General features: G+C 36.5%; 1 protein-coding gene across 1 annotated transcript in view; it reads left to right on the plus strand.

Moving 5' to 3' along the window:
* Window positions 1–15,408, plus strand: part of LOC128580968 (adhesion G protein-coupled receptor E4-like) — a 150,981-nt gene that overhangs the window by 85,485 nt on the left and 50,088 nt on the right. The window contains 1 exon segment of the mRNA XM_053583432.1: window positions 6,949–7,006. Coding sequence (XP_053439407.1) covers window positions 6,949–7,006 — 58 coding nt within the window.

Raw genomic sequence — 15,408 nt, forward strand, 5'->3', positions numbered from 1 at the left:
TCCATTTTTCTCTATTTTTCCTTCTTTCCTGTCTTCCTGTTTCTTTCTCTCCCTCATTCATGTCCTCCTTTTCCTTTGTTCCTTCCTTTCCTCTTTCTTTCCAATTCTCTTTCAATTACTTTAACTTTTTCTTCCTCGTCTCTTTCACAGTTTCATTCTTCTATTCCTCCTTTGTCTTTCTCCCCCACTTTATTCTTTCCTTCCTTCCACAAATATAAAAGAATGTTTAATTTAAAATTTTTTTTATTTTTTATTTTATTTTATTTTTTTTATTAAATCATAGCTGTGTACATCAATATGATCATGGGGCACCATACACTTGGTTCATAAAATATTTGACACATTTTCATCTCATTAGTTGACATAGCCCTCCTGGCATTTTCTTAGTTACTTTGCAAAAGAACAAAGGATACCATCACAGGCTGGGCAAGAGACTTGAAAAGAAACTTCTCCAAAGAAGACAGGCAAGAGGCCTTCAGACATATGAAAAAATGCTCATCATCTTTAATCATCAGAGAAATGCAAATCAAAACTACTTTGAGATATCGTCTAACTCCAGTGAGAGTAGCCTATATCACAAAATCTCAAGACCAGAGATGTTGGCGTGGATGTGGAGAAAAGGAAACACTTTTGCACTGCTGGTGGGAATGCAAACTAATACATTCCTTTTGGAAAGATATATGGAGAACACTCAGAGATCTAAAAATAGATCTGCCATTCAATCCTGTAATTCCTCTGCTGGGCATATACCCAGAAGACCAAAAACCACATCATAACAAAGATATTTGTACCAGAATCTTTATTGCAGCCCTATTCATAATTGCTAAGTCATGGAAAAAACCCAAGTGCCCATTGATCCATGAATGGATTAACAAATTGTGGTATATGTACACCATGGAATACTATGCACCCTTGAAGAAAGATGGAGACTTTACCTCTTTCATGTTTACTTGGATGGAGCTGGAACATATTCTTCTTAGTAAAGTGTCTCAAGAATGGAAGAAAAAATATCCAGTGTATTCACCCCTACTATGAAACTAACTTAGGACCTTCACATGAAAGCTATAACTATGTTACAACCTAAGAACAGGGGGAAGGGGGTAATTTAAAAATTTTATAACAAATAGTTATCGTCCACTCTGTTTAGGTGCTAGGGAAACTTCAGTGGACACATTGGCAAAAATCCTTGCCTCATGGAGCTAATAGTCTAATACTGTGTGTGTGTGGGGGGGGCAAACAGAAATCTCAAAAAGTCACCTTTATGGTATGTTATAAAGTGATAAATAGAAAAAAAATAGATCAATAGAGAATGGAATCCATGGGGCAAGAGGAGTCCAGTTTTAAATAAGGCAGCCAGAATGAGCCTCAAGGAGAAGAAAACACTTGAGTAAAAACTTAAAGCCTGTTTGATCAAACAGATCAAACATTTTGTTGATCAAAATTACCTATGATTTATGAAATTATCCAGAATTGGAGATTATGAGTAGACTTTAAGTACTTTAACTGGAAGCCATAGATTCCTGAGTACTGTGACTCTTGTAACTGTGCTCATCCCTGACAGTAGCCTGGATGTTATGCCCCCTAGAAGCAGTTAGGAGATATGAGCTTTCTTTGGAACATGGAGCCTCTGAGCCAGGGTAGCTACTGCACCTGTCACCGTGAAGATCAAATGATGTGAAATGTGTGCTTAGAATGCTACCTTACACCACAGTTCTCTCCCTGTAAATATTTCTACAAAGACAACAAAACAAACCATTACAAATGTGGGTATTGGAGTCAAAAAGTTGTAGACTCATGTATTAGGTCATATTTATTGAGCTTTAAACCTTACAGAAATCCTAGCTTGCCATCTCTAGGCAAGCTAGAAGTTTTAGTTAATTTCTGAGATGCTAATTTCTCTTTCACTTTTTCTCCTTATGCTTTCTTCCCAAGTCGGAAGGACCGGAAAAGTCATCAGAATTCATTCAGAGAAAAGATGCCACATTGACCCAACCACAGCTTCAAACTCATCTTGTCTCTGCTTCTTGGCTAAGGAAGGAGAATTGCTCTGTTTACTGATGGTGCCCTACTGTGGTCAGATATAGTTCGGGAAAAAATGCCACCATTTCTACCTTTTTCTCCAAAATGTCTGGTGTATTTACCTATTTTGGCTTTTGATATCCATAAAAAGAACAGGACATGCAGAATATTCAGATACAGAATCCAATCCTTTGGCATGTGTGTTCATGTGCAAAGGATGCTTTTTAATAATGAAAGCAAAAGTGGATTTTCTTCTTCCAGCTATAGCCACCTGGCTTAAAACTCATCTGCCAGCATCTGTATTCAGCTCATGGTCTCTCTCTAGCCTCTCTGCTATTTTATTCTCCCAAATATCTTGTATCATCACTTCATGATAGAAAATGCAATAATTCCCATATGGATAAATACAAAAAAGGAGGTTACTTTCTTCCAAATGCAAAAATATGCCACCATCCCATCTTAATGGTACATTAACACTGGAAAGAATATTTTTTTCCAAAGATAACCAAGCCTTTTAGTTCAAGTATACTTTGCCCATCTTTGCCTGAGACATTTTTGAACCTTACATGTATACCCGGGTGAGACATCATTTTGTTTTCTTCGTGTCCTCTTGAGCATGTCTCAGCACAAATGCCCCCAAAACAAGGCAATCAGTTGTTCGGTCTTATTGCTTCATTTTACCATCTCTAATTACTTTTCCAAAGTTATTTGTTTGTAAATGTTTTTTCAGCACATTAATAATCATGTGGGTTACTTTGTTATCAGAGGATATTTCTGAAAAGTTTTTAAATGGTCGTTTTGTGATGACCATCAATGTTAAAATAGCAGGCAGGAGTAACTACAATTTATTTGAAGAAATATCTTGTGTGGTGTTGGGACTGTGGACAAAGGATTATGGCTGCTTAATCAGCTCAAAAGTTTCTTTCACACAGCAAAAATAAACAGTGTGTGTTCCACTCCACCTACAAGCTTTGAAATAATGTGATGATTCCTTTTGGAAAGTGAGAATTTAATGATATTCCTGTAATTTTGAAATGTGTGTATGAAGTGCAACTTTTTATATTGCATAATTTTAATTATGCAATTAAAACTCATATGATGGCTGGCATCATGGCTTATCCCTGTAATACTAGCTCTGTGGGAGGCTGAAGTGAGAGGATCACAAAAAGCAGAAGGAGACCTCATCAACAAACTAATTAATCTTACTAAGGAATTGGAAAAGTGAGAACAATCTAATCCCAAACCTAGTTAAAGAAAATTAATAACCAAAATTAAGTCAGAAATTAATGAAATTGAAAACAAAGAATTATTCAGAAAATTAAGGAAACAAAAATTTTGTTCTTTGAAAAAATAAATAAAATCCATAAAACATTGAGAAGATTAACTAGAAACAGAAAAGCAAAATCTCTAATAATGTCAATGAGAGAAGAAAATGGGTGAGATAACATGCAATATTACAGAGATATAAGAGATTTTCTCCAACTAGTACAAGAAACTTATGCCCAGAAATTTGAAAATGTGGAGGAAATGGATCAATACCTGGAATCACACCCTATCCCTAGACTTAACCAAGAAGAAGTAGGTCTCTTGAATATACTAATATCAAGGAATGGAAATTGAATAAATAATAGAAAAGCTTCCAATAATATAAAAGCCCTGGGCCATAAAGGTTCCCACCAGAATTCTATCACGCCTTCAGAGAAGAACTTGTACCTATACTGCAGAACCTATTTCCAAACACTGAGACAGAAGGAACCTTCCTCAATATTCTATGAAGCAAACATCACTCTGATACCAAAAGTAGGAAAAGACCCAACTAAGAAGGAGAACTCTGAATCAATTTCACTAATGAATAGAAAAATACTCAATAGGGCGGCACCTGTGGCTCAAGGAGTAGGGCGCCGGTCCCATATGCCGGAGGTGGCAGGTTCAAACCTAGCCCCGGCCAAAAAAAAAAAAAGAAAAATACTCAATAAAATCTTAGCCTTTAGTTACAGCTACACATTAAAAAAATTATACATCATAATCAAGTAGACTTCATCCTAGGGATGAAAGACTAGTTTAACATACACAAATCCATAAATGTAGCTCACCATATTAACTGAAGAAAAAACAAAAGCCATATGATCCTCTTAATAGATCCAGAAAAGGCATTTTATAAAATTAAGCATCCTTTCCTAATAAGAACTCTTAAGAATATACACACAGGTGGCACATTTAATAAAGTGATTGGCGCTATCTATGACAAATCCACAGGTAATATCATACTGAATGGAGTAAAACTGAAAACTTTTCCATGTAGTACTGGAATCAGACAAGGATGCTGATTAGTATGATGTAAGCACTCCAATTTGTACAAATAATCAACACATTGAAATGGGCATAAATGGACTTATGATCTATGTACAAAAGACTTAATAAAAAAAAAAGGATGTCCATTATGGTCACCATTATTCAACATTGTTCTGGAAGTTATAGCCAATGCAATCAGGGAAGAGAAGAATGTAAAGGCAAATGGGAACAGAGGAGGTCAAACTCTTGCTCTTTGGTGATGATATGACCTTATACTTAGAAAACTCTAGGGACTCAATCACAAGACTCCTGGAAGTGATTAAAGAAATATAGTAACATATCAGAGTATAAAATCAAGGTCCACAAATCAGTTGCCTTTGTCTATGGCAATAATAGCTAAGTTGAGTTGTTAATAAAGGACATAATTACCTTCACAGTAGCTTCAAAGAAAATGAAATACCTAGAAATACACCTAACAAAAGTGGTGAAGGACCTCCACAAGGAGAAGTATGAAACTCTAAGAAGAGAAATAGCAGAAGACATTAACAAACGGAAGAGCATACCATGGACCTGGTTGGGAAGAATCAACATTGTTAAAATGTCTATACTGCCCCAAGCAACCTATGGCTTCCATGCAATTCCCATTAAAATACCAGCACCATAATTTGAAGAACTGGAAAAAATAGTTTTTTTTTTTTTTTAATCTAACCAGAATAAACCTCATACAGCCAATGCAATTCCTTAGTAATAAAAATAAAGTCAAGGTCATTACCCTACCAGACTTTAGGCTACATTACAAGTCCACAGTTATCAAAACAGCATGGTGTTTGCACAAAAATGGTGACATAGACAGAATAGAAAACCAAGAGATGAAACCAGTCTCTCATAGCCATATGATCTTTGATAAACTCAACAAAAGCATTCACTGGGGAAAAGAATCCCTATTCAATAAATAGTGCTGGGAGAACCACCTGTGAAAGACCGGAACTTGACCACACATTTCACCACTTACAAAACTTATTTCAAGATGAATAAAAGACTAAATCTAAGTCATGAAACAATAAAAGTCCTAGAAGAAAGTATAGGAAAACCTCTTTAGGATCTTGGCCTATGGAAAGATTTTGTGAAGAAGATTTCAATGCCAATTGCAGCAACAAGAAAAGTAAACAAATGGGACTTAATTAAACTGAAGTACTTCTGCACAGGTAAGACAGAATAATAAAAAGAAAAATTGACAGAGTTTTGCCTGTGGCTCAGTAGGTAGAGTGCTGGCCCCATATACCAAGGGTGGTGGATTCAGACCGGGCCCTTGCCAAACTGCAACAAAAAATAGCCGAGCGTTGTGGCCGGTGCCTGTAGTCCCAGCTACTCAGGAGGCTGAGGCAAGAGAATCGTGTAAGCCCAGGAGTTGGAGGTTGCTGTGAGCTGTGACATCACGGCACTCTACCAAGAGTGACAAAGTGAGACTCTGTCTCTAAAAAAAATAATGATAAATAAGCAACCTTCAGAATGGGAAATGGTATTTGCATGTTAAAAATCTTACAAAAATCTGGAGAACTAGGATCTTTAGAGAACTCAAATTATTCAATAGAAAAGAGCAAACAATCCCATCTATCACTGGGCAAGATCTAGGAACAGAGGGTTCTCTGAGGAAGACAGATGACAAATGCTCGTCATCCTTAATTATCAGCAAAATGCCAGTCAAAACCACCCTGAGATATCATCTAACCCCAGTAAGATTAGCCCACATCACATAGTCCCAAAGTTGTAGATGCTGGCATGGATATGGGGAGAGGAAAACACTTTTATATGGTTGGTGGGACTGCAAACTAATACAGCCTCTTTAGAAAGAAGTATAAAGAATTCTCCAAGACCTCAAATTAGACCTCACAATCCCATTTCTAGGCTTCTACATAGAAGAAAAAAATCATTTTATCATAAAGACATTTTTACTAGATTGTTTATTGCAGGTCAATTTACAATTGCCAAGAGATGGAAACAACCTAAATGCTCATCATCCCAGGCTTGGATTAACAAACTGTGGCATATGTACACTGTGCCATACTCTGCAGCCATACAAAAGGCGATGACTTTACATCTTTTGTATTAACCTGGAGGAAATTGAAACACATTATTCTTTGTAAAGTATCACAAGAATGGAAAAGCAAACATCTGATGTACTCAATATTAATATGAATCCAGTAGATGATCTAATACCCACTCACAGAGGATAAAATCTTATTTCAATTCCTGTGGGGAGGGGAAACTAGTAGAGGAGAGGAGGTGGGATTTGAGGTGCTCCTATTTAATGGCCACAATGTAAGGTATATGGCACACCTTTTGGGTGTGGAACTACAACTACAGGAAAAAACTCTACCTAACAAACTCGAATATTGTGACCTGGTTGGTTGTACCCCCACGTTAACTTGAAATGAAAAAAAGAAAAACCATGAACTAATCATTTTGTTTTCCATTGTAAAGATGGACTATTCTTACAGTGGTTAACTATTAAGGTTCTACTGTATTTTATTTATATATAAATACAAAAATATATATACAAAATATATAATATATTACATATATAAATTATGCATTATGTATAGATAGCTCATTTTAATTTTCTTCTTAATTTGAAAGAGTGTATTAACTTTCCATCTTAAGACACTCATGGCCACTTACTGTTTGTGTGGGAAAGGTAAGAGGGGGTTAATCCACAATGAAAGTCAACATTAAGAGGTCTTCCCTGGAGTCCTTATGACATTTTACAAAACAATGCAAGTAAGGGAAAAGACTTAGTTTTTTTTCCTTTTTTTAAATTAAGTCTTTTGTACATAGATCATAAAAACATTTATGCCCATTTGAGTGTGTTGATTATTTGTACAAATTGGAGTGCTTACATCATACTAATCAGCATAGCTTTCATCTCATTTACCCAATTATAGCATTAGGACATTTGTGTTCTACACATAATAGAACCAGCTTGTACTTGAAATGTGCTCCATAGTTGTAGTCCCCCTATTATCCCCTACTATCCCTCCCACCCTCTCCCCATTCCTCGCCCTCCCCTTCCCTCCTTCATCGTAGACTAAAATTGTGTTTCATTTTTCATATGCAAGTGTGAGTTATTATAAATTGGTTTCACAGTAGTACTGAGTACATTGGATACTATCGTTTCCATTCTTGAGATACTTTACTAAGAAGAATATTTTCCACCTCCATCCATGTAAACATAAAGAAGGTAAAGTCTCCATTTTTTTTAATGCTGCATAATATTCCTTGGTATACATATACCACAATTTATTAATTCATTCATGGGTCGATGGGCACTTGGGTTTGTTTATTCTATAACTTGGCAATTATGAATTGAGCTGCAATGAACAATCTGGTGCAAATATCTTTACTGCCAAATGATTTTTGGTCCTTTGGATATACACTAGAAGAGGAATTGCAGGATCAAACGGCAGGTCTACATTTAGATATCTGAGTGTTCTCCAAATTTCCTTCCAAAAGGAAGTTACAAGCTTGCATTCCCACCAGTAGTGCAGAAGTGTTCCCTCTTCTCCACATCCATACCAACATCTGTTGTTTGGGGATTTTGTGGTGTGGGCTACTCTTACTGGAGTTAGATGGTATCTCAGAGTAGCTTTGCTTTGCATTTCTCTGATGATTAAAGATGATGAGCATTTTTTAGTGTGTCTACAGGCCATGTGCCTGTCTTCTTCAGAGAAGCTTCTGTTCATGTCTCTTGCCCACAATGAAATGGGATCACTTGTTTTTTGTTTAGTAATAAGTTTGAGCTCTCTGTGGATTCTGGTTATTAAACCTTTGTCAGTAGTATAACTTGCAAAAATTCTCTTCCATTCTGAGGGCTGTCTATTTGCTTTACTTAGTGTGTTCTTGGCAGTGCAGAAGCTTTTTAATTTGATCAGATCCCAGTAATGCATTTTTGATGTTGTTTCAATTGCCCGGAGTGTCTTCTTCATGAAGTATTCTCCCAGGCCATTCTCTCAAGTTTTTCCCCTACACTCTCCCTAAGAATATTTATAGTTTCATGTCTTAAGTGTAAGTCCTTTAACCAGTGAGAGTCAATTCTTGTTAGAGGAGAGAGGTGTGGATCCAGTTTCAGTCTTCCACAAGTTGCCAGGCAATTCATCCAGCACCACTTATTGAATAGGGAATCTTTCTCCCAATTTACATTTTTAATAGGCTTATCGAAAATTAAATGACGATAAGTGTCTGGGTTCACCCTTTGGTCTTCAATTCTGTTCCATACATCTACGTCTCTATTTTTGTGCCAGTACCATGCCATTTTTATCATTACTGATTTATAATATAGTCTGAAATCTGGAAGCGTGATTCCTCCCAATTTGTTTTTATTTCTGAGTAATGTCTTGGCTATTCAAGGTTTTTTCTGTTTCCATATAAAACGACGTACTAATTTTTCCAGGTCTTTAAAATATGAGAGAGGTGCTTTAATAGGGATCGTGTTAAATTTGTAAGTTGCTTTAGGTAGTATAGACATTTTAACAATGTTGATTCTTCCCAGCCATCAGCATGGTATATTTTTCCATTTGTTAACATCTTCAGCTATTTCTTTTCTCAGAATTTCATAGTTTTCATTATAGAGATCTTTCATGTCCTTAGTTAGATACACTCCCAGATATTTCATATTCTTTGGCACTATTGTAAAGGGAATAGAATCTTTGATTGTTTTTTCCCCTTGACTATTGTTGGTGTATATAAAGGCTACAGATTTATGAGTGTTAATTTTTTATGCTGAGATGTTACTAAATTACTTGTTCACTTCTAGGAGTTTTGTAGTTTATTCCCTGGGGTTTTCCAGATATATTATCATATCATCTGCAAAGAGTGACAATTTAATCTCCTCTGGTCCTATTTGGATACCCTTGATTGCCTTCTCTTGACTGATTGCGGTGGCTAAGACTTCCATTACAATGTTAGAAAGCAGTGGAGACAGTGGGCATCCTTGCCTGATTCCTGATCTGAGTGGAAATGATTTCAATTTTACTCCATTCACTATGATATTAGCTGTGGGTTTGCTGTAGATGGCCTCTATCAGTTAAGTAATATTTCTTGTATACCTATTTTCTTAAGCATTCTGATCAGGAAAGGATGCTGGATATTGTCAAAAGCTTTTTCTGCATCAATTGAGAGAATCATATGGTCTTTTTTTAAATTTGTTTATGTGATGTATTATATTTATGGATTTATGTATATTGAACCATCCTTGGGACCCTGGATGAAACCCACCTGGTCGTGGTGTATAATTTGTTTGATATGTTGTTGGATTCTGTTCGCTAGGATCATATGGGATATTTTTGCATCAATATTCATTAGTGATATTGGTCTATAATTTTCTTTTCTTGTTGAGTCTTTTCCTGGTTTAGGTATCAGGGTGATATTTGCTTCATAGAATGAGTTAGGAAGTATTCCTTCTTTATCTATGTTTGGAAAAGATTAAGTAATATAGGTACTAGTTCCTCTTTAAAGGTTAGGTAGAATTCCGATGTGAAGCCATCTGGTCCCAAGCTTTTCTTTTGGGGGAGATTTCTTATAATTAATGCTATTTCATAGCTTGTTATAGGCTTGTTCAACATTTCCACTTCTTTCTGGCTAAGTCTGGGAGGGTGACATGTTTCCAAGTATTTATATATTTCCTTCAGTTTTTCCTACTTCTGAGAATAGAGTTTTATGTAGTATTCATTAGGGATTTGCTGAATTTCTGAGGAGTCCGTTGTTATTTGGCCTTTGCCATTTCTGATTGATGAAATTAGGGACTTTTCTACTTCTGGTTAGGTTAGCCAACGGTTTATCTATTTTATTGACCATTTCAAAAAAACCAACTCTTTGACTGATCTGTTGTATGATTCTTTTGTTTTCAATTTCATTAAGTTCTGCTCTAATTTTAGTTATTTCCTTACTTCTGCTGGTTTTAGGGTTGGAAAGTTTCCAGTTGCTTGAGATGACCCCTTAAGTTATTGACTTCCTCTCTTTCTGTTCTCTCAAGGAAGGCTTGCAACACTATAACTATTCCTCTTAGGACTGCTTTTGGTGTATCCAACAGGTTTTGATATTTTGTTTCTTCATTGTTTTATTCCAGAAATTTGGTAATTTCCTTCTTAATCTCGTCTATGACCCAGCTATCATTCAGCATGAGGTTATTTAGTTTCCGTGTTTTTTTGTGCATGTGGAGATTCCTGTTGTTACTGAGTTCAACTGTTATTCCTTGGTTGTCCGAGAAATACAAGAAATGAATTCTATTCTTTCAAATTTGCTGAGGTTAGACTTGTGACCTAAGATTTGATCAATTTTGGAGGATGATCCATGGGCTGATGAGAAGAATGTGTATTCAGTTTTGTTAGGATGAAATGTTCTATAAATATCTATTAGATGCAAATGTTGAATAGTTTAGTTTAATGCTAAAATTTATTTGCTTACCTTCTTTTTTATACTTTTTTATTATTAAATCATAGCTGTGTACATTAATGCAATCATGGGGCACCATACACTGGTGTTATAAACAGTTTGACACATTTCCATCACACTGGTTAACATAGCCTTCCTGGCATTTTCTTAGTTATTGCGTTAAGGCATTTATATTCAACATTTACTAAATTTCACATTAGTAAGATGCACCACAGGTGTAATCCCACCAATCACCTCCCTCTGCCCATCCACACCCCACCCACCTCTCCCCCTTCCCCATATTCTTAGGTAATAACTGGGTTATAGCTTTCATATGAAAGCCATAGATTAGTTTCATAGTAGGGCTGAGTACATTGGATACTTTTGCTTCCATTCTTGAGATACTTTACTAAGAAGAATAAGTTCCACCTACAATCATGTAAACATGAAAGAGGCAAAGTCTCCATCTTTCTTTAAGGCTGCGTAATATTCCATGGTGTACATACACCACAATTTATTAATCCATTCGTGGATCGATGGGCATGTGGGCTTTTTCCATGACTTAGCAATTATGAATTGGGCTGCAACAAACATTTTGGTACAAATATCTTTGTTCAAATGTGATTTTTGGTCTTCTGGGTATATAGCTAGTAGAGGAATTATAGGATTCAATGGCAGATATATTTTTATTTATTTATTTTTCTGTTTTTTTATTAAATCATAACTGTGTACATTGATATGATCATGGGGCATCATCTACTCGCTTCATAGACCATTTGACACATTTTCATCACAATGGTTAACATAGCCTTCCTGGCATTATCTCAGTTACTGTGCCAAGACATTTACATTCTACGTTTACCAAGTTTCGCAAATACCCCTGTAAGATGCACCACAGGTATAATCCCACCAATCCCCCTCGCTCTACTCAACACCTGCCTCCCTCCCCTCCCTTTCCCACTTCCCCCTATTGTTAGGTTGTAACTGGGTTATAGTTTTCATGTGAGAGCCCTAAATTAGTTTCATAGTAGGGCTGAGTACACTGGGTACTTTTTCTTCCATTCTTGAGATACTTTACTAAGAAGAATATGTTCCAGCTCCATCCATGTAAACATGAAAGAGGTAAAGTCTCCATCTTTCTTTAAGGCTGCATAGTATTCCATGGTGTACATATACCACAATTTATTAATCCATTCGTGGATCGATGGGCACTTGGGCTTTTTCCATGACTTAGCAATTATGAATTGGGCTGCAATAAACATTCTGGTACAAATATCTTTGTTATGTTGTGATTTTTGGTCTTCTGGGTATATGCCCAGCAGAGGAATTGCAGGATTGAATGGCAGATCTATTTTTAGATCTCTGAGTGTTCTCCATATATCTTTCCAAAAGGAATATATTAATTTGCATTCCCACCAGCAGTGCAGAAGTGTTCCCTTTTCTCCACATCCACGCCAACATCTCTGGTCTTGAGATTTAGTGATATAGGCTAGTCTCAGTGGAGTTAGATGATATCTCAAAGTAGTTTTGATTTGCATTTCTCTGATGATTAAAGATGATGAGCATTTTTTCATATGTTTAAAGGCCATGCGCCTGTCTTCTTCAGAGAAGATTCACTTCAAATCCCTTGCCCAGCCTGCGATGGCATCCCTTGTTTTTTTCTTGCTGATGCGTTTGAGTTCTCTGTGGATTCTGGATATTAAACCTTTGTCAGAGATATACCCTGCAAATATCTTCTCCCATTCTGAGGGCTGTCTGCTTGCTCTGCTTACTGTGTTCTTAGCTGTGCAGAAGCTTTTTAGTTTGATCAAGTCCCAGTACTGTATTTTTGAAGCTGCTTCAATTGCTCGGGGGATCCTCCACATAAAATACTCGCCCAGACCAATTTCTTCAAGGGTTTTCCCTGCATTCTCCTCTAGTATTTTCATACTTTTTCTACCTTTTGGAACAGGTTGAATAATATAGGTACTAATTCCTCTTTAAAAGTTTGGTAGAATTCTGACGTGAAACCATCTGGTCCCAGGCTTTTCTTTTTAGGGAGGTTTTGTATAGTTGATGCTATTTCCAAACTTGATATGGGCCTGTTCAGTATTTCCACTTGATTCTGGCTGAGACTTGGGAGTTGACGTGCTTCCAAGTATCGGTCAGTTTCCTTCAGATTTTCTTATTTCTGAGAATAAAGTTTCTTGTACTATTCATTAAGGATTTTTTGGATTTCTGATGAGATTGATGATACTAGAGATTTTACTCTTTTTTTCTGAATAGGTTGGCCAGAGGTTTATCTATTTTATAGACCTTTTCAAAAAACCAGCTTCTTGATTTATTGATCTGTTGTATTATTCTTTTGTTTTCAATTTCATTTAATTCTGCTCTAATTTTGGTTATTTCTTTTCTTGTACTGGGTTTGCGGTTGGAATGTTCTTCCTTTTCCAGTGGCTTGAGATGTCCCATTAAGTTGTTGACTTCCTCTCTTTCTGTTCTCTTGAGGAAGGCTTGCAGTGCTATAAATTTCTGTATTTGAACTTCCTTTGCGGTGTCCCAGAGGTTCTGATAGTTTGTGTCTTCATTGTCGTTTTGTTCCAAAAAATTGGCGATTTCTTTCTTAATCTCATCTCTGACACAGCTATCATTCAGCATAAGGTTATTACACTTCCATGTTTTTGTATGAGTATGCAGATTCCTGTTGTTACTCAGTTCAAGTTTTATTCCATGATGGTCCGAGAAGATGCATGGAATAATTTCTATTCCTTTAAATTTACTGAGGTTAGACTTGTGACCTAAAATGTGGTCAATTTTGGAGTAAGTTCTGTGGGCAGATGAGAAGTATGTGTATTCAGTTTTGTTGTGATGAAATGTTCCATAGATGTCTGCTAAATCTAAATATTGGATGGTTAGGTTTAAATCTAAGATTTCTTTGCTCAGCTTCTTGCTGGAGGATTGATCCAACACTGCCAAAGGAGTGTTGAAATCTCCTGATTATGGAGCTGGAGGAAATCAAGTTACTCATGTCTGTTAGATTTTCTCTTATAAATTGAGGTGCATTCTGGTTGGGTGCATAGATATTAATAATTGAGATCTCATCATATTGAGTATTACCCTTAACAAATATGAAGTGACCATTCTTGTCCTTCCTTACTTCTGTTGCTTTAAAGGCTACTGTATCTTCAAATAAAATTGCAACACCTGCTTTTTTCTGATTACCATTTGCCTGAAATATGGATGACTATCCTTTGACCCTGAGTCTGTATTTGTCTTTTAGGTTAAGATGTGACTCTTGTATGCAACAAATATCTGGCTTGAGTTTTTGTATCCAGTCAGCTAACCTATGCCTCTTTAGAGGACCGTTTAAGCCGTTCACATTAATGGAGAGTATTGAGAAGTCTGGTGGAATTTTGGGTATCAAGTTTTTCAAAGGTCCAGTGGACATTTTTAATCCTTTCACCAGTGTGGAAGTTGGAGTCTGATCGAAGTTTCTGAGTGAGTTTACTTTTGTGGTATAGGATTGGGTTGGTCATTGTGGAGGATAGGTCTGAGAATATCCTGAAGAGCTGGTTTACTTATGGCAATTTTTTTCAACATATGAATGTCATTGAAGTATTTAATTTCTCCATCATAAATGAAACTCAGTTTAGCTGGATACAAGATCCTGGGTTGAAAGTTATTTTGCTTTAGGAGATTAAAAGTCGATGACCACCCTCTTCTGGCTTGAAAAGTTTCAGCAGAGAGATCTGCAGTCATTCTAATATTCTTTCCTTTGTACGTAATGGTTTTCTTTCGCCAGGCTGCTTTGAGAATCTTCTCTTTCATATTAACTTTAGTGAAGCTAATTATGGTATGCCTGGTGGATGACTTATTGGGGTTGAATCGTGCTGGGGTTCTGAATCTGTCTGCTATCTGAATTTCAGATTCTCTAGGCATGTCTGGAATATTTTCTTTCATAATTTCATGCAGAAGGGCCTCTGTGCCCATCGAGGCCACTTCATCATTCTCAGAAATACCAATTATTCATATATTGATTTTCTTCAAATTATCCCAGAGTTCTCTGAGTGAATGATCCATTTTTGCTATCCATTTCTCTTCCTCTTTGAGAGATTGGGAGCATTCGAAGACTTTATCTTCAATGTCAGAAATCCTTTCTTCTGCTTGCTCCATTCTGTTGCTGAGGTATTCTACTGTTTTTTTCATATCTTTGAGGGCTGTAAATTCTTGTTTCTTTGTGTCTAAGTCTTTGGTTGTTTTGTCTTTAAATTCGTTAAATTCTTGAGACAACTTTTGAATTTCTCCTCGAATTCCTAATTCCATTTTATTAATCTTGTCTGCAATCCAAATTCTGAATTTGATTTCTGACATTCAGCCAGTTGTTTATGAATGGGATCTTCAATTACATCTGCCGTATCTTTTCTTGGGGGGGTTGTTCTATTCTGGTTATTCATGTTGCCAGAGTTTTTCTGCTGATTCTGCCCCATGGTTATTTTACTCCCTTTGATTTTTTCCCCTGGGGCTTTAGCGAGGGCCTGTACAGTGTTCTGGCCTGAGAAACTGGGGCCCTGTCTTGTGTGGTGGGGCGACGTGTTTCTGTCTTGTTTTCAGCTGGTTTCTGTTCGATCCTATTGTAACATTTACTCTGGCTTGAAGTCTCTGCTGTGTGGAAAAACCATCAATTAAGTCACC

This window comes from Nycticebus coucang, chromosome 3 (assembly GCF_027406575.1).
Source record: "Nycticebus coucang isolate mNycCou1 chromosome 3, mNycCou1.pri, whole genome shotgun sequence".
Taxonomy (NCBI): domain Eukaryota; kingdom Metazoa; phylum Chordata; class Mammalia; order Primates; family Lorisidae; genus Nycticebus; species Nycticebus coucang.